This window comes from Girardinichthys multiradiatus, chromosome Y (genome assembly GCF_021462225.1).
Source record: "Girardinichthys multiradiatus isolate DD_20200921_A chromosome Y, DD_fGirMul_XY1, whole genome shotgun sequence".
In the NCBI taxonomy this organism is placed as follows: domain Eukaryota; kingdom Metazoa; phylum Chordata; class Actinopteri; order Cyprinodontiformes; family Goodeidae; genus Girardinichthys; species Girardinichthys multiradiatus.
Window position 1 is genome coordinate 29,502,620 of NC_061818.1, and position 20,326 is coordinate 29,522,945.

Sequence of the window (20,326 nt, forward strand, 5' to 3'; positions counted from 1 at the left end):
GTTTAACAGTTATTGAATATGATGTGAGAGATAGGTTGTGCATTTGGTTTATTTGGTTTTTTTTATAATCCAAAATCATATTTGTGAGATCATTATTATGAAGCTAAAAGCTAACGTGAACAGATTATTCTAAATGATTAATTGACAGTCAGCGAATAAAATGCACCCTTTAAAAGGAAAATCTCTGTCAGATTGACAGCCTGTGCCTTACTTCCTAGAAATGTTTGCTCCATGATGGCATTTAATAAAAACAGACAACATTTAAAAGCTTTTACAGCCAGATTATGTCAAGAATACCAACGGCGAACCCATACATACAGTACGTAATGCTGCTTTGTCATCCAGTCATTTGCATACTATGGTTATACAGAAGAGAACTCAGTTAATTGTAACATTTACTCAGATGATGTACACATACTGGGTCAATAACCCCTGACTTACACCACGAGATAAAATGTTTTTATGAGACTTGGGTCCTAAACAGTAAGCCCAAGTGAAATCTCAAGTCTTTGGAGCATGACTCTAAGTCAAGTCTTTATCCTGTTACACAGAATTATTTTATCATATCCATAACATCAAGCATACACTGTATTGCATGAATATGGTTTAATATACAGGAGTCAAACACCCACCATCTCTTAGTGTGCAAGTAAATCATGTTATGTGGGCCAAATGTGCTAAAATTAAGAAATTTATTTTTTTTTTTGCACCCGCCTTTGCTTTTGTGAATCAGTGAAATTAGGTCTTGTGATGCTCAAAGCGTTTTGTGGGAACGATAAAGTGAAACTTCTGTGCCCGGGACTTAATCACACTTGATTTTAATATCCATCACCCACTAGCCTCCATTCCTTGCACACCCCCTGCTAATTTGTCAACGGGGAGTATTAAAACATTTCAAAACAGAAAATATTTCTTTCACAAGTAGGGGCGTAGTTGCTAACAGAGCTTTGTGTTTTGGGTTCAACAACAAAACTATTAAAACTGATATTTCTTTTCACTTTCCTATTTTATAACAAGCACCAGTCCTAATAAATTAGCAGTTCATCAGCTCCCAAAAGAATAACTGAAACTGAAATGTTTTCTGTTTTTTTTGTGTGATTACCAGAATAAAAATTAATTAAGTCTAATCTACAAAATAGATTGAATAAAGTTGTAAATCTATAAAACAAAATTTTTAAAAATCAGGTTGCTTGTATCACCTAAATTTGAACAAAGAAACCTGATCCCTTTCGTATTAGAATGAAACAAAACATGTGTGGACGACAATAGAAAAGAGCCTATAGAGATTAAGGTTTAAGATTGGGTTTTATTCTATCTATAAATATTTGACACTTTTCTTTTTTAAGCTCTCCCTTTGGCAGTCTGGATTACAGAAGCTAATCTGTGTATCTCTAAAACATTATCCTGCATTTGTTATGTGTTTAAAGTAGATTCACTTGCTGTGTCAAACTACCTCTGCTGGGGAGATTAAGGGTGTGTACTGGGGTTTACTGAAAGTGCTCAAAGGGCTGAGGGCTATACCAAGAACCATTCAAGGATTACATCCTCATATCACCCACCATTGTGAGTATTAAAAACAAGTGAGATGTTCAATGACTTATAACAGCCATTTCACAGGTGAGGTGTTTTCTGTCCATTTCCTCAATGATAAAGAATATCTTTGTTTTTGTCCAGAGCTGCAAGCACCTGAAATAAAGCAGAACCACCATAATAAAAAGGTCAGCGGTCTTGCAGAGGGGTTCTGTGCAGAAAAAGCTTTGGATGTTGTTCAAAAAATAAAACAGTTCGGAGTTTTTTGAATGAAAAAGAGTGGGAGGGAGCTTGCCTCGCTTTTATCTTGAAAATTATTAAATATACATGACAGAAACCAGAAGCCATGATATGAAGTAATTCTTGCTATAAAGAGAAACATTCAGTAGAGTGGTTGCTTAGGAGCTATTTTCATGTTTTCTTTCTGACAGCAACCCACTCATGCTGTGGAGTTAGGTCCTGTTCATAGTGGACTTCCTGTCTAATCCATTCCTTTATCCCCTCAGTCTTTACAGCTACGACGCTCTGCGAGGAGGAGCGGCCCGCAGAGATTATAGTGCTAGATTAAATCTAACAGTGATTGAATAACCAACCATTATATGACTGTGGCAAATTAATTTCCCCAGTGACATGTCAGCTCGAGTGACACATTTCATGTATGGAACAAACTGTGAACTGCTAATATTACATGTAGTCATACATTGTAGACTTTTTATAAAATAGTTAACTCAAAGGCTTTTTTTCAAAAGTTACAGTAAAGAAATAAAAAAATACGTGCTCAAGCCAAACTGTGCTCCTGTATATATTACAATGGCTGGAATGGTTTAAAATACTTCAAATCTCACTGCACAAATAAAACTAAATGCTCATGCATTAAACACATTATGTGCTTGCCCCAATGTTGTTGTAAATAAAACTGTCACTCAGCTGATTTAAACATGAAGTTAGATCAACAGCTAGGGCTGTTAAATCTACGCCAAACGACAGGAAGCTTAGAGCACTTTTACACGGAGAGCAAGTATAATATCCATCATAAAAATGAGCTTTTCTAAGTGGGGAAAAATACCCCCTGCTCATGTGCTTGCATAATGCTGAAAGATAAATATCTCATCCGTGATAGCAGCTCACATGGCAGGTGAACTGTTTCATCTTTTTCACCCCTCCCAACAATCTGTCTGAACTGCGCAATCTCTGCCAGCTAAAGCACAATTTGGATTAGCAAAAGCCCGACTGATAGGTCAGCTTAGCTCCTAATGGAGCAGCTTAGGCCTTGTCTGCGTGATTATAACATTCTTAGCAGCCTAGTTCCTCACATCCAGATGTTAAAGCCCAAATATCCCTGTCCAACAAAATAATTTAGTTCACCGGGACATAAAATCAAGCAGCATATTGTCACATGCAGTGTGATAAAAAAGCTAATTGATGCTTCTTGTTTTAACAATTCTATTTTCTTTAACCCATTTTTGTAGTTTGATCGGGAAAAATCAAAGCACCATAAATAGTTCGATAGTTTGATACTAAAATTAACTCCATTTAAGGTTTCAAGGATATTTTTAAGTGTAATTGACCATGATTCTCCTCTCAGCACAATGTGAGCATCTTCAGTTCAATCAATAAAGCACTACAACAGGCCGGCAGAGGTTTAGAGGTTTTAGAGGTTCATAAATGGTGCTGTCAATAATGGAAATAAGTTGAAAGGAATATTAATTGAAAAATCTATAGTTTATTCTTGCATGTTATGGTCTCAAAGTTTATGCAAACTATTGTGGGCTTTAGTTGTTTCCAAAGACCCTTTTTCTTCTGAGGACAACTCTCACCCCAATTACTTTTCTTAATTATCTTTGACTAAAAAAGTCAACACAATTAGTAGGTATTTTCACAGAAATAATACATTTGATGTCTTCCTTTAAATTGGTGTGTCTTTGTCACACAGTACACCTTTACGTTTTGGGATCATGTGCTAGAGAAAAGTAGTTTGGCTGCTAATTGAACACATGAGCAGCACAAACAGGCAGCCAACCCTTTCTAATCAGCTGCTGCAGGGCAGCCAAGAGCTTTGTGAAAGCAGGCGACAGAGAGATAAATATTGTGCTTTTGAATGCCCTGTGTAATTCTTTGGGATCAGAAAACTGGGATTATCCAGCATTATTATTTCATCTGAATAATCTGGGCCTACATCTTGCAGATTGTGAAACAATAAATGGTGAATTTATGCCACCGTGGACAGTTTAGGTTCAGCTAACTACGCAAACCATCTGGTCTTAAAAACATATTAAACTAATTATGAATCTAAGAGAACAAAAGGGTAGGAATAGGAAGAAATTGACTACTTGTACAAGATCAGAAATGTATTTTTATGGAGGTTTTATCAACATTATCACTGTGTTTAAAAATTTTACAAAGGTAACAATGTCTCCAGTGCTGATTCTGTTTCCAACATCTTAAAAGCTTGAAAGACTGATGTTGTCACTAATGTGTAAAGCCTATTGCAGTGTTTCAGCAGTCAAGACAGAGAGTGCAAATCCATTAGCTGACAATGATCTAAGGTGTTTAGGAACAAAGATCTAAATTTAATAAAGCTGATGAGGATACTAAAATGCACACTGATAACTAGTTTCTTCCCAGTGTCACTTTTGCTACATTTTACTCTTATTTCAATATCATTTGAAAAATTAATACATTGTTTTCTAGCAGCACAGTGGACATCAATCTTTTATAGTGGATAATTAGATGGGCTAAATAATCCGTGAATGCATCTCAGAACCAGAGTTGTGCCAAACTGTTGGACTTTGTCAAAATGCACATTATATGTCCATTCCTCGTGCAATTTCCTTCATATCTGCTGCAAAAACAATCAGATTTTTTCGATGCCATCACAATGGTCCAACATATTCTCAGTGTTCCTTATGTTGTATAAAGCATGATCATAAATAACATTCAAAGCATTACACACTGCAGTGCACAGTGAGCACATCAGTAGCAGAAATGTAAGACAACATCAACATGATAGACTGTAACTTATCATTTGAGTCCCACCATATTTAAAATGAAATATGCTGTTTACAAAGGACTATCAGAGTAGTCTCATAAATATGATCCAAATCTAACACCACACACCAGCAATCTGCCAGATAGAGTAACTGGCTCCCCTCCTCTGGAGAGAAAATCATTTCTGTTTGTCACATTTAGTTGCTGACCATCAGCAAAACATCACTGGGGAAACATCTCACATAGCTTTTTTACATTTTATTTCAGAGTTTTGCAGGTTGCGATGCAACTTAAATTGTCAAATCTATGCACCACCTTGAGACATTTGTAGCACTTCCCTTAATAAAACTGATCCTGAGTTATTCATTGATTCTCCATAAATAACACGATTCATTTAATGTATGATAAAACACTTAAATAAGGGAGTTCCCAATTGTATATTTGTCATTTCCATGGTCCCTGTTTTGAGTTGTTGTTTAAAAGTGGCCAGAAAGGAAAAGACACAGGATGACACTCCAACAGCAAAATGAATATCTTAGAATTGACCTATATGGTAATCTGCTAATGCCTTAAAAATATGTAACCAATAAGGTTTTACATTATAATTATCTTTAACACTGAAGATCTCCCTTAAAACACCATAAGCAAGGTGAAACTTGGTGGAGACTGTAGGAATGATTTCCTTCAGAGGGGAAGAAGAAACTGGTCAAAGTTGACATAAAGATGGAAGGAGCTAAATACAGGGAAAACCTGCCATAAAACCTGCTAGAGGTTGCAAAAAAACAACAACTTTGAAACTGGTGTAAAATCATCTTCCAGCATGAATACAAATCTAAACAGCCACCACTACAAAAACAGCCTGGACCTAAATATAATTAGTAATCTGGAGAAAGGCATGAATGTTACTGCTTAGTGATGCAATCCATCAAATCAGACTGATTATGAGATATTTTTAAAAGAACAGTGGGTAAAATCTTAGTCTTTATATGGAAAGCTGGTATTGACATACACCAAATGATTTGTGGCTGTAGTTGTAGTAAAAAGTGGTTCTACAATGTATTTACTTAAGGGGACCGTGCACACATGTACATCACACTTTATAAATTTATTTGTGAAAAATGTGATAACCATGTTCTATTTTCTGTCATCCTAATAGTAATATAATATTTTATTTTGGTCTTTCACAAAAAATCCTAATAAAATGCATTAAAATTAATGCTTTTAAACATAATGGTTAAAAGAGAACAATGTAAGGAACAATAGGAGGCAACGTATTCAATGAGGAAGGAGATCTTGCTATTTTTCTGAGCTACTTTTGATTCTTGTGAAGGCAAAGGCAGCTAAAATTATTCCATCGGGCCTTCTAGTCATTTTCACTTGTGATCCACAAAACGTCCTGCAACGTTCTCCTTTTGGGTGTCACACTGACCTACCGCTTCATATGAAACTCAAAAAGGAAAGGAAAAATATTGGCTTTGAAGGGTATTTCTCTGTCATTGTTTGAATTTTAACAGAAAGTTTTACCAACAGTTCATGCACCAAATATAGGCAGCACATTTCCAAAGTGTGATCATTTTTACATTTGTCTACATATGAAACTTTAAAGTTAATCAACTCTTACAAAAAACAATGTAAAACAGAAATGTTTGGTGACTTTAATAATCAACTTTTTTTGATTCTGCATCTTTTAATAAATTCAGCCTTGTGGAATGCTTTTGCTGGTTTTCTTATGTATTTACACAACAATTATTGCCGCTCAGGCTCATCGTAATGTGAACTGCTGTGTCTGTGACAGCAGTTCAGTTCGTCTTGTTACCAGTGGATTGCTAGTTCAAATCCCCGCTCCCTCCATCCCACTTCGCCCGGCTTGCCTGCTGATGGTGGTCAGAGGGCCCAGTGGGATGTACGGCAACCCCACTCCTGTCAGTCTTCCCCAGGTCAGCTGAATGGGTGAATGACTAATTGTAGTGTAAAGTGCTTCGGAGTCCTCAGACTTGATAAAGCGCTATACAAGTGCAGGCCATTTAACATCTGTTCAGTGTGTTCTTAGAAATGGCAGGAACCTTCTCCTTTTAAAAGTTGCATCTTGAGACGTTACATCAGTTCCTTGGAAAGGCTGCCAACTAATATGAGTAGCACATAAAAAAATATATATTAGTTGCTCTGAAGGAATTTAGGGCTATTCATTTAAACTAGTACCCCATATGCTGCAGCTAAACAGGTGCAGGGTTTTGTCAGTGGTTGATTTAAATGATTGGATCCAGCCAGTTTTCTCAGGCTAGCAAATCTATCATGTTCAAACTGTCATATTAATTGGTTCTGCTCAACTGAACAGGATCGGCAACATTTCCAGGAGGTAAATTTCAGCCTTTGACTCTGACGTACTCAGGTGTAACTTTCAATTAGAGTTGCTTTTTGTGCTTTTTTTTAAACTAATATGCATTTTGATATGATTTTCAGGCTGCAAGAGACCTTTTTATGCAAGAAGGCAGCACTTAGAATCCTGTAATCAGTGTAACTGCACTTAAAAAGGAAAACAAAAAAAATCTAAAAAAGAAATCTGTATATATTGACTTGGCTGTTAATTGTAATAATACATGTCCTTTGTTGCCAGTAAATTGTGTTTATGGAGGTCTGTTTTTGGTCTGACCATAAAGTTAGCAAGAACTGTCATTTGCTGATCCTGTGGCAAGGAAACTAGGATGTCATGATAGCCTCCTTTTAGCTGTGACTATCAGGGGTGAGTATCGAGGTCAATTCAGATCAAACTGATGGAATTTTATCCTGAAGTGCTCCCATCAGCCCATCATAGGATAAAATAAGAGGCAAAAGAGTAAAGAACAAAAAAGACAATAATCTTCTTCAAGGAGTGACACACTGAAGTTCTTCTACTGCACAGATGAACTGTTAAATAAGGATCAGTGCTTTATGTTTATTTCTAGATTCATGAGGAGACATCACAGCTTTTCTACATGCAGTGATGACAAGATTAGAAACAGACGGTTAAAAAAGGAACGAATCTTCTTAGCGACTGTAATGTAAGATAAGATTGCTTCCATTTTCTGTCTGGATTTTATGGTATGAATATGAAGTGCATCATTCTAAACATTCTCTTTATTTCCCTCATTGCCTTAATTTATTTCATTATTTTGCTTCCAATGGCCATCTGAGCAGAGCTTCAGATCTCAGCACTGTAGTCTAGTGATGCAAGCAGAGAAGTACCTGGCTTATCCACTGTTGGAAGTGGGATGTTCTTTGGGGGAAACTCGGGAACAGAGTAGGGAATAAGGTTTTGATCAGGACCAGCTGTCAATGCTGTCCTCAACTATTCATGTCCACAGTTATGCAGAAGCACAAGATAGTAAGCCTATTTAGAGAGAGGAGAGTTTATGATGTTTTAATTAGTGAAACTCTTTTATTGTTGTTGCAGTACAACATATTAAACATTGCTGAAAACATTTTACTCAAAAGTAAGTATCAGTGATGTTTTAAAGGTTTATATCAGTAAAATTAAAAATCACGCATTATACCAAAGGGCACAATTTTATATTCAAAAACAAATGTAAAGATGAAATGCAATAAATACAGTCCCTTGCAAAAATATTTACAACCCTTTTCACATTTTGTCACAATCAAACACCTCAATACATTTTATTGAAATTTTATATGAAAGACCTACATATATTGTCTCTCATATTACTTTTGAGAAAAAAAAGCACAAAAAGAAAAAAAGCACAGATTTAAAGCTGGTTTGAAATTGAACTGTAATTTTCACAGCTATATCTGAGCGCAGACAGTGGCTGCATGTCTTCTGCTTCTTTCAAAGTGTTAATGACATCAACTTCAGAGCATTGGCAGTGCTAAAAGGAATCTTGCTGATATTAACACAGGGCGATGCCAGACAGCATTGAGAACAGCAATCTGTGTAAATGTGAAAATAATTTGCAGCAGTGTTCAGAGCATGTTTTAGCTTATGCAAGACTGGAAAGTAACTGCTTTAAGGTTTACACAAAGAAACAGCAAATGCTATCATGTTTAATTGCAAAGAACCATGTTAAGAAATAAAATAGAACTGAAACACTATGATAGACTGGTATAAAAATGCTATGCCTCTAGTGAAATCTACATTGTTACTAGGAACACGTGCTGATACTTTTGTGATCATATGCTCATAACAGCAAGGTCAGTCAGTCCGGAAAATATTATTTGAGAGACAAATTTGGGTTGCACACTGTAGCCTAAATGAGGCAGGGAAACGTGTGGTATTGCTTTTTATCCAGGTTTATCCAGAGTTCATCCTGTCTGTAAAAAATAGAACACAGGAAATGTGTCAAGTTAAAGTGTGACAATAACAATCTTTCTAAGAAAAATGACATCACTCCAGATAGAAAGCTGGAGAATATGGATGATTATTCAAGACCAATAAACCATAAAATGGCAGAAATACTTAGTATTTGGAAAAAAAAGTTTGTAAAGCTTGATTCTTGAACATTTTATAAACTTAATTTAATTAAGTTTTAAAACTTTTATTTAAAACTAACTTAATTTGAGTAGAATTATTTAGTTCAGAAAGAAAATTCCATTAGAAGTAACAAAATCCCACAAGGTGTCAGTGACTATGCCATTGACACCTTTAACAATATCTATAAGATCAATTTAACAGGTGAATATTTTATGTTATATTCATTAAGGTTTTGCAGAATGTTTGGAAAATTTTTAGTGAGACCTAAATTGGTTCCTGTTTCAGACAAGACATAAGAACATGCCTTTCAAATAAGGTGTGGGTGTGCTGACATCAGAGATTTTGGTTCACATTGACATGATAGCATTACACAGTTGTTGCAGATTGGTTGACCACACATTCATTAATCCATAAATCTTTTAATCAAACACAAGATGGTCGGAGCATTGTGACATGGTGCATTACTTACCTGGAAGATGCCATCCGAAGATGGGTACCCTGTGGTCTTAAAGGGATAAACCTGGTCAGCAATAATATTCAGGTAGGTTCTGGCATTTACACAATACTGTACTGGTGCTGAGGTGCCTAAAGTGTGCCAGGAAAATGTTCCCCACACCATAACAGCATCATCACCATTCAAAACCCTTGGTACAAGGCAGGATGGAACTGTGCTTAATTTTGTTTTTCGCAAAATTTTTACCTTGCCATCTGAAAGTCACAGCTGAAATTCAGATTTATCAGACCAGGCAACATGTTTCCAATCTGTTATTCTTTCATTTGGATGCGTGAATGATAGCCTTAGTTTCCTGTTCTAAGAGGAGTGACACCTGTGTTGCTGTGGTCCATCTGCTTCAAGGCTCGACATTTTATGCAATAAGAGATAATATTTTTGCACCAACATATATGTTATGGTTGTACAATAGAGACGTTTTAAAGCAAACAGAGTGCTTGTAACAAGGATGACGAGTGGTCTTGGCCTGATTTTGCTCCCGTAGTCTCGCTGCTGCTCAAAAGTTGTAGCACACTGCTAAAATATTTAACATGCTCTATCATATTGCCTCTTTTCATGTCTTGAATAAAGAAAAAAGAAACTGTTCACATTTATTTTTACACATGTTTAGTTTGAAAGACCATTGGCTTAAACAAGAAGGCAACCAAGGCAAAAGATGCAGTATAGAAGATAGAGGAGATATGGTTTAACAAGCCAAGAAATGGACTGATTGTGTGAAGATTGTGATGGATAAGGACAAAGAGACTTAATGTGAATATGGGTGTGACGGTGACCTTTTAATTTTTCCAAATGCAAGAGTTAAAAATACATGTCTCTGGTTTGAGGGAAAACAAAAACAAACCAAATCCTCTGCAGTTACTTAAGCCCACTATGATCACTCAAAATTGTTTTTGTTTTCCTCCTCGAAGTTGCATCTTTGCAATACATTGCCTCCTACTCCACAACAGACCCACCAGGACCCCTTGCTTTGGCCTGTGGGGATTTTTGCTAATACCATCGTTGAGAGCTAAGCAGCAAATGATTCATTTGACCAGCCATTGTTTTTTGTTATATCCACTTTGCTGTAAAATCATGTGTTTTTGTTTACTTGTGCTGCTCAAATCACATGTCACTCAGAGAGAATTAATTGTGTTATTCATTGCAAGCTGACCACCATATCTCTCCCTTCAAATGTCCACATTGGGTTTTGTTAACAAATGGATGCTCATACCTTTGATTAATACTTGCAGACCTACATTGGGTTATACAATAAAAGTACCACATTCATAAAATTTTGATTGTTTGCCTGCAGTTAAAGAAAAAACAGATTTACACATGGTAGAACTTTGAGAGAAAAATATTTTGTGTATGAAAAGGACTGAAAAGTCTATACTTCAACAATGCCAATTTAATTCTTCCCAGAAACTATCTTAAATAAAACCACATCCTTACAAATGAAATCCTCTCTGGTACTGAGTCAACATTGGCATACTTTACAAAAATGAGACATTTGTATAAAAATCTCTTTGATACAATACGATACAAAGCAAAGACACCAGCATCAGAAGCATAGTCCACTGGTGCAAGCAACCCAGCTATTGTGAGATATACATTGACTACAGAATGTAAAGCAGATAATAACCCATCGAGGATGGTGCATAACAACCTTGCTTTTCTTTATTGGACCTAATTCTGCTGGGCAGCCTTGGTGACACACATAACACAGAGCTCAGTCAAACATAGGGAAGGTCCCTGACATACATCACATGCATATTTGAAAAGTGAATGCTGAGTTATATGCCATGTCCCTTTGGTTCCACGCCCCATTCTACACGCTCTAAAAGCACAATCCGCAATCTCGGCGGATCGACATATGATGTGAATGACAAAGTGATCCATTTAGGTGGTCCATTGTTGCCTTTTTATTGCAAATCAATGATCGGAAAGTGGCCTAAGTGCTTAACCTTCAAGCTTTTCATATGGAGAAAACATTATTAGAAGGTTCACTAGCAAGGACCACACCACAAAGACATAAAATTAAAGGTTTGTTTGAAGGAAGGGGTCGAGGGGATGGATGAACTGGAAGTCTGTATGCTTTTAGACCATAATGAGTCATAAATGAAAACAGTTTCAAAAAGCTCAACCTTAGTTTCAGGACACTGGTTCTCTAACAAGGTAATGATCCAAAAGATACAGCTCAAATAATGGGTAAGAAAAATGGGCTATTTTAAATGGCCCTCCATTAACCCCAGTCATAATTCATTTGAATGTCAACGGAAAGATCAGAAAATAGTCATGGCATGATGGCCAGCTAACTGTTTGATTGCGTTTTGGCAGGGAATTCTGCAAAAGGTGTTGCCCTAAAATATTATATTAAGGTTACCATCTTTTTGGTCTATGCCTTATTTTTTATTGTATACCCCATCACATTATTGCCTATTTGCTATGTGTTTCAAAGGGACAACAAGATATGCTGCCTTAGGTTAATTATGCTCTGGTATTTCCCTTCAATGCATTTACCTCAGTTAAATGCAAAAATTTAAAAATAATTTGATTACCAGATTAGCCACACTGCTGATTTTTATGAACATGCCAAAAAAGTGTGTTGCCATACATATGAAAGAGAATGGACAAAACACAACTCCAGAGTCCAAACAAAATAATGGGTGCATGTTTCAAGAGAATGTCATAAACCTAGATAACCAAAACTCACTGTTAATCTTTCTTTACTTTTTATTGAGGTCAATGTCAATGTGTTTCTGCCAGATGCATTTATCAGCATACTTACATATAAAGAATTAAGAAACATATACATATATCTAAAAAAAATCTCAATATTTTATATCATGCATTTCAGAAAGTGAAACCCACATGTTATACAAATTCATTAGCCTTTCTTTTATGTTTTTTGATTATTATGACTTACAGATAATGAAAACCCAACATTCGAGATCTCAAAATATTAGAATATTACTTAATATCTATAAAAATTATATTTTAGACTGAACAGAACAGAAATGCCACAGTCTGTTCATTTCTATGCATTCAGTACTTCTTAGGACCTCCTTTTTCATAAATTACTGCATCAGTCCACCATGGCATGGAGTCGATCAGCCTGTGGCACTGTTGAGGTGTAATGAAAGCCCAAGTTGCTTTGATAGAGGCTTTCAGGTCATCTGTATTGTTGGGTCTGGTGTTTCTCATCTTCCTCTTGATAATACCCCATAGATTCTCTATGAGGTTTAGGTCAGGCCGGTTTGCTGGTCAATCAAGCACAGCAACACCAAGGTTACTGAACCAGCTTTTGGTACTTCTGACATTGTGGGCGGGTGCCACGTCCTGCTGGAAACTGAAATCAGTTCATAAAGCTTGTCAGCAGAAAGAAGTATGAAATGCTTTAAAAAGTCCTGGTAGATGACTGTGGACCTCAGAAAACACAGTGGACCAACACCAGCAGATTATGGCTGCCTAACATAGCACCCTAAATCATCACTGACTATGGAAACTGGCCTTAAGTAACTGTCATGTTCCTGGGCTGTTTGGTGATGGTTTTTATTTGTGTTCATGTCTTTCAGTATTTTCCTTGTTGTTTATTATGTTTTAACAGGCCTTGCCATATTCTGTTGTTTTTGTCATTTGGGTTTTGTCACATCAGTTAATTTCTCTGTGTCCATTATTTTTAGGCGATTCTCTCTGTTTATTCATTTGGTTTATCTTCTGGTTTACTTTAGTTTTTTGTAAATGTTTGTATTGCTTCTGCTAGATTTCCTCCCTGTGTTTCTCTTTGTCTGCCCCTGCTCATTTGCCCTTCTCTCTCAGCTCTCTCTCCCTTCATTCGTCTCAGCTTTTTCTCATCTCCTCCTGATTACACTCACCTGTTTACCATGTCTTCTCTCCACTCTTCCCTCTGTATACATTGCTCTCTGGTTGTCTATCCTTTTGTTGGTCCTGCTACAACCCTCACATCATAACAGCAACATGGATTTCCTGACTCTCCACTCTTCCTCTAGAAACTTAGAATTCCGAATGAAATGTAAACTTTCTCTTTATCTGAAAAGAGGACTTTGGACCACTGAACAGCAGTCTGGTTCTTTTTCTGCTTAGCCAAGGCAGGTCATTTTTTCTGTTTCCATTAGTGGTTTGACATGAGGAATGCAACATTTGTAGCACCTGTGTTTGGTTTGCGTGTGCATAGCTTTTTTTGATGCACTGACTCCAGCCTCAGTCCAATCCTTGTGAAGCTCTGCCAAATTCTTGAATGGATCTTATTTGCCAATCATCTCAAAGTTGCAGGTAGCCCTGTTCCAGGTGCGCAATTTAATATCACACTTTTTCCTTCCACTCAACATCCCATGAATATGGTTGTATACAGCACTCTAGAAACATCCAGCTTCTTTAGCAAAGACCTTTTAAAACTTAATCACTTTGTGGAGTGTGTCAGTTATTGTCTTCTGGACATCTGACCTGTCAACAGTCTTTCCCATGTCTGTGCAGCCTACCCAGACTGAGATAATTTATAGGCTTAGGAAACGTTTGCAGGTGTTTTGAGGTGTTAATTTATTGAACTAAACTATTTAAACCCAGAGTGTATCACAGACGACATACATACTTTAAAATTTTGACAGAACAAGATCTTCCTCAGTATCCACTTTTCCTCATGTTTTCAATACTCCAACATACATAACAAGATTGCAATGATAGACAGCAGGTTTTTTAAATAAAATAGTCAACTGAATCAATACAAAAAAGAACTAAATGTGATTTGTGGTCACTGTGGCATAAACAATAAGGGATGCTATTAAACTTTTGTTGGTTTTAAGTTTTTTTCTTTGTGCATTGTGCATGAGTACCAACACATTTCTGCACAGCTGTAAATAAGGGCTTCAGCATCCTCCACAAGCCGTTTTGCTGTGGGTGTTTGGACATGGGGGAACCTTGATTATCTGCAAAAAAGTATCACAAACACAAAAATGTGATATAATTGCTGTTAATGCATATTCTGAATGATGAATCAGCCTTTGGAATTGACTGGGCATCCTCCAGATTTGAATTGCACATAGAGTAGGTGTGAAATGGATTTTCCAGCCAAGTTTTTGTACACAACCCTAATCCAGCATGGGAAAATGTTTAACCAAATCAGTTTCTCTAAATACTAATGTACTGCTTGGAAAATTAGTTTGCTAAATGTAAAGTTTTTGGCAGAAAGTCTTGATTAATTATGCTTCTAAAGTATAGAGCATTAAATATTACTCAATAAAGAGCATGACACTCTGTGTGTCTTTACACTCCTGTTTTCTATGTAAATAAATATATGGACATGTGTTAAAAATGCAAGAAAATAAATGTTGTGTGTTATATTCTCGATGTGAAGCAGTAAACAGCAGATGGCCACGAAGGCCTCTTTAGCGCTATGGATTTTATCTAACTACACACCTGAATGATCTGTGCTGAGCATAGCAGCTGATGCAGAGAGTGGAAAAAAGTGAGAGTTAACAGTTTGCTCCTGTTTACTTCAGTTCCACTAGACTGCAAGGCCAGAAGAGACATTTGCCATACATGGAGAAATTAGCTTGTTTATCAGCGTTTTGATTTCCATTCCGCTCGTGTCCCACTGACATTTTAGACGTACATGATCCATGACTGATTCCCAATCAAAAGCACAATGACAAAGTACTTTGCTTGTGACATTTCCATTGTTGTATAATTAAATGTTTGACGATAAGCACTGAGCATGATTAGGAAAAGGGCCTTGTTATGTGCAAGCTTTAAAAAAAAATAACCTTCAACAGTACACATCTGTCCTGTCAATTGGATATGCTCCAACGATTACTAGAGTGATACTGCACCTCATGTCCACATTGGTTGCTTCAAGGTGATTTGAAGTGGTATAATAGTTTTATTTATTTTTCCACTTCATGCTGGTGTTGCACCCTCAGATATCCCACTGTACTTTGGAGTTAAATAGAAGACAGCCCCAAAGTCCTTGAAAGGTTGCAAAAATCTTGAGCCATTCATTAAAGTTGGGGGAGGGCTAGGTGTGGCGAGTGAGGAAATATAATGAAAACTAATACTCTTTCTAGTCACCAAGCAATCTGTAGATATGTTTGATATCCCATTACAGGCACAGAAGTAACCACAGTTCTATACTGTCAAGAGACAAACATAATCCAGAGGGAAATTACCCATCAGGAAGGCAATACTGCTACTGAGATGCTATTACCAGGCCACATGTGAGACTTTCAGTCCAGTGTCCATGGATGAATGTGTGAGGGGGGTCGATATGTGCATAACAGCTCTTATGTTTAGTAGACCAAATTGGATTCTTTCTTGGAGAACAGTTAATTTAGAATATGTCCAAGATGCAAATGATTGATGTGACTATATCGTAACAACTGTGTGTTTGTGGTGCAGGGCAGTGTAATGGAAAAAACATACTGCTGCAAAAGGGGAAAAAAGTCTTAATACTGGAGTGATGGAGAAGTTCTTGCAGACTTTCACGATGCCTGACTAATTGAGCACAGATTTCCCAAAGCACAATCTCTGCTACCGTTTTATTTCGCATCACATCGCAAAATTTAGCAGGAGCTGTGTTCATATGTGTTTAGTTGTTCAATAATCTACATGTCTCACAGAGGATTTATTGTACCAATTTAGCACTAAATCACATATCCTACAAACAAAGAAAACTGCACGGATTGAAAGGAACATGAGTGTAAACATTTGATAAGGATTCGCCCAAGGCAATTGCTATGCTTTTTTATTGGTATAAAAATGTAAACCACAGAAAGAAGACTTGGCCCTGCTATGTCCTGCTATACATATTTTTTCTTACAGGCCTACTGAGCTGAACAGAACATTTATGGCAATTGGAAATAGCTTCCTGTTACCCCCGAGATAAAGATCTCAAGTTCAGACTGTTGCCAGCATACTACAAACCATTTCCTTTTATTTGATAATTAATTATAGCTGCCTTCCATGTAACCTTAGATGTAGTACGGGGGGAAGAACTGATTTCACCTATTGCAATGAAAGTACATGTGGATAAGAAATAAAACTGCCTGCACAGAGTTTGAGCCTGGCATGCATAATAAATGTATGACAAAACAATACCCCAGGCACCCCAATATTAATGATATGCAGTGAACTCATTATTAAAGTTCCAAAACAGCTCCTGGAGTAACACAGATGGAGTCAATTAAGCAATGAGCATACTTGCTTGCCTGCCGTTTCATCTTCCTTCTTTTATCTCTGGCATATTACTCCATGGATGTAATTAGCTGTATGTTTCTCCCTACAACATAATGTCCAGTGATAATACCAGTTATTTTCCCTTGTAATTTCAAATAATACTCTGCTAATAAATTTACCAAATTTGCTTTTACCATGTCCTTGGGTGTTTCTTTTGCACTGCAGGAGGTGTTGGGGATAATACTATCCTAAACAACTCTTTTTTTTGTTTTCTCTCTGTTGCCAGAGACCTGATGCCTTCTACGCTGGAGGGGCAGATCACCATGGAGAAGACACCAAGCTACTTTGTGACTAACCATGCCCCTAAGCGCATCCACTCCATGGCCAAGGACATCAAGCTTATTATTGTTGTGCGTAATCCTGTCACTAGAGCCATTTCAGACTATACACAGACCTTATCTAAGAAACCCGAGATCCCCACTTTTGAGGTTCTGGCTTTTAAGAATCGGACGCTGGGGCTTATAGATGCCTCCTGGAGTGCTTTGCGTATAGGAATATATGCACTCCACCTGGAGAGCTGGATGCAGTACTTCCCTCTTTCCCAAATGCACTTTGTAAGTGGGGAGAGGTTGATTGTGGACCCCGCCGGAGAAATGGCTAAAGTGCAGGACTTCCTTGGACTGAAGCGGATTGTCACAGACAAACATTTCTACTTCAATAAAACTAAGGGATTTCCATGTCTAAAGAAGCCAGAGGACAGCAGCACCCCGAGGTGCCTTGGCAAGTCCAAAGGAAGAACTCACCCCAAAATTGACCCAGATGTGATTCGGCGGCTGCACAAATTCTACAAACCCTTTAACATGATGTTCTACCAAATGACTGGCCAGAACTTTGAATGGGAGCTGGAGGAGGACGGTGTTTCCCGTAGCTCTCAGGACTAGCATGGCACCACTTAACCACACCACCAGCCTTCTCACTCAAAAAACCATTGCCCCACTTCATCTTAAGAGAGTAATTGAGTGCCCCAATCAATTATGGCTCTCCTTGCAGTTTGTGTATGCATTAGCAAGAGTTTACTGACATGCTTTTTCTTGAAGATGGCAAACCGTTATGTATACTAAACATAAAATATATTTATATTTGTGTAAATGAGATGATTTATTCGTTTTGATTTAAAATCATAGAATTGATAAAATCACATTGACTATGGCAATGCATGTGATGGCTTAAGTGTCCTTACCTCATAAGCCCTAAGGGTTAACTCTGCCCATATCTTCTCCCTTTAGTTTCCTGCTGTTTGTTGCCCACACGCCCACTCACCAGCATCTGACACAAAAAAAATACTTTATTTTAACCAAGGCCACGAAGTGCTCTGTATTGTTTCTTTTAACATAGTCTTGCTGCCGAAAGGAGAACCTATAAAGTATTATTATGGTTTGACATAAGCTCACCCTTCATGTTGTCCATATTTTGAATGGAGACAATCCTTTTAAGTCTACCAAAGTGCTCATTTATTCTGTTTTGTCACTGCTTTGGTTGCTTGGCAATTATTAATTACACAAAAATTCTAAAAACTAGCTAATGTACATTGGCCATCGTTCAACAGTTTGTTTGTTTTTTTTTTGCTGCACAGTTAAACATTGGTATACTGATGATCATAGACTTTAAAATCATAAAGTTTCTGTTGCCCTGATTTAATTTTACAAGTAGGTCTATATGTTTCTTGTGCATCCAGACAAGATTTTCAGTCCCTAGAACATAGTCAAAATATCAGCTAACTGCTATGCTTCTGTTTTCCTCATGACCCTTCTTTTGTCACAGTAGTACATGTCAACAAAGGGGGAAGAACAACACCATAGGACCGAACAGGAGTTTGTTACTAAACATCTGCTGCAGCACGATCCTCTGTCATTAGAGATTAATGGTGTGTTAAATAAACTGCTGCTGCTGGAACAAAGTCAATGTCAGACAGAATTTGCTGTCAAGGTAAAGCCACATACAGGTCCAGGTAAATTACCAAGCCATTACTGTATGTGCTTAACTTGAACGAGAACGCTTCTGCCTGGTAAATGTGGTGTAACATGAAGTTTATTAGCAAAGATGTGATCAACAGGGTTTTGTTGTGAAATTTGCCTAAGCAATGTTTCACCATGACTCATCATCTTATTTTCTGTTTTGCATAACTCACTGTGTGTCTGTGTTTTGTCTCTGGACTTTTCATCAATTGAGACAATCAATACAGTCAATGAGTAAATAAATACAGTCTGCTTCACATCACTGGTTGCTACAGCTATGATGCATTACTCTCTTAATTCTTCTTGTTCTCTTGTCATGGATGGCTGGATTGGTTCACTCTCTCCAGACCTCTCTGTCACCCCGGGGAGGCCGACACCAGCAGCTACTTACACAGAGCAATTGATTCAATCAAAGTAAGCTCTGTGCTGCCCTTTACAGCACCAAGCCTGAACACTCACCTCGGAGTTCCGCCATTGCAGAGTTACTACTTCCACTTTGAGGCTTTTCTGGGCTGCCCTCCCTTGGTGTTTTCCTGACAGTCTCTCTGCACTTTTACCTCATTCCCATTTCTCTTTTCCTCCCTGTTTCTCTGCTTACACGTTCCCATGTGAGGTGATGTTGCATGTGGGAAAGCAGCTTTACATAGGTGCTCCACTTTAAAGATAACTGAGTTGCAAGTATGACAAGTTAATTATACATTTAGAAAAAAATAAATTTAATAATTTATTCAATGACATTGTCTCTTTGTGGTTTAAAACATGTATAAACCACCTTCCAACCCCGCCAGTTCCTCCTAATCAGTGTAAATATGCTCAACGAAATCTACAAAAGACCCCCTGCAGTGTTATTAGGACAGACAAGGAGTTCATTTTCTTTCTATGAATATGCACTTTTGCTGTCATTTGCATTTTTCAGGATTACACACTTGAGAGAATTTCTCTCCAAAGTGAAATGTGGAATCCAACCTCTCATTAACAAAAACACATATGCACATACACTTTTTTTCTTTTACACCCCTGGCCTATTTTTGAATCAGGCACAGCACCGGGGTACATCCTGTGAGTAATAAAGTACATGAAAGGCATGCTAAACTGCCCTTTATGTGTTTCTCCCAGTGGGGGCAACTCAATGCTATATGGTTCAACAGTCTTTCAGGTGTCACCTATGGATGACTGATTTAAACTTGCATCTAATCACAAGTGGAAAACAATATATTTATTAAAGGCGCTCCATAGTATGAATTGTTAAAGAGACAAATATTATGATTATTTACCTGTAGAATTTATGTGTTGAAGGGCTTTAATATGTACAGAGTTGTTAACCCTTTTCTACCATGATTATGTGTATATTTAAAGGGTGGAGTGAACAAAAAGAGCTCAAAATAAACTAAAACTGTGAGACTACTTGGTTTTGTAAACATAGATTAAGTTAGACTGAAGTTAATTCGTTTTTCACTTCATCTGACAAAATAATTAGCAGCTGTAGAAAGAGGAACAATGACGTCAATTTCCTCAACATTCCACCACAACATTTGGTTAATTTTTCTGTTGTCACTGGTATGTTCAGTTTGATGCCTGCTGTCACCTAATGGAGAGAAAAAAGACAGAAAAAATGTTCTCTGCATTATTTCCCAAAGGGAATTTTCTCAGGGT

The 20,326-nt window shown here is 37.2% G+C and overlaps 1 protein-coding gene across 1 annotated transcript in view; it reads left to right on the plus strand.

Moving 5' to 3' along the window:
- Positions 1 to 17,810, plus strand: part of LOC124864045 (heparan sulfate glucosamine 3-O-sulfotransferase 4-like) — a 107,737-nt gene extending 89,927 nt beyond the window's left edge. Inside the window, exon 2 of the mRNA XM_047358652.1 lies at positions 16,945 to 17,810. Coding sequence (XP_047214608.1) covers positions 16,945 to 17,599 — 655 coding nt within the window. The 3' untranslated portion in view covers positions 17,600 to 17,810. The remainder of the gene's footprint in view (positions 1 to 16,944) is intronic.
- Positions 17,811 to 20,326: the final 2,516 nt, after the last annotated feature.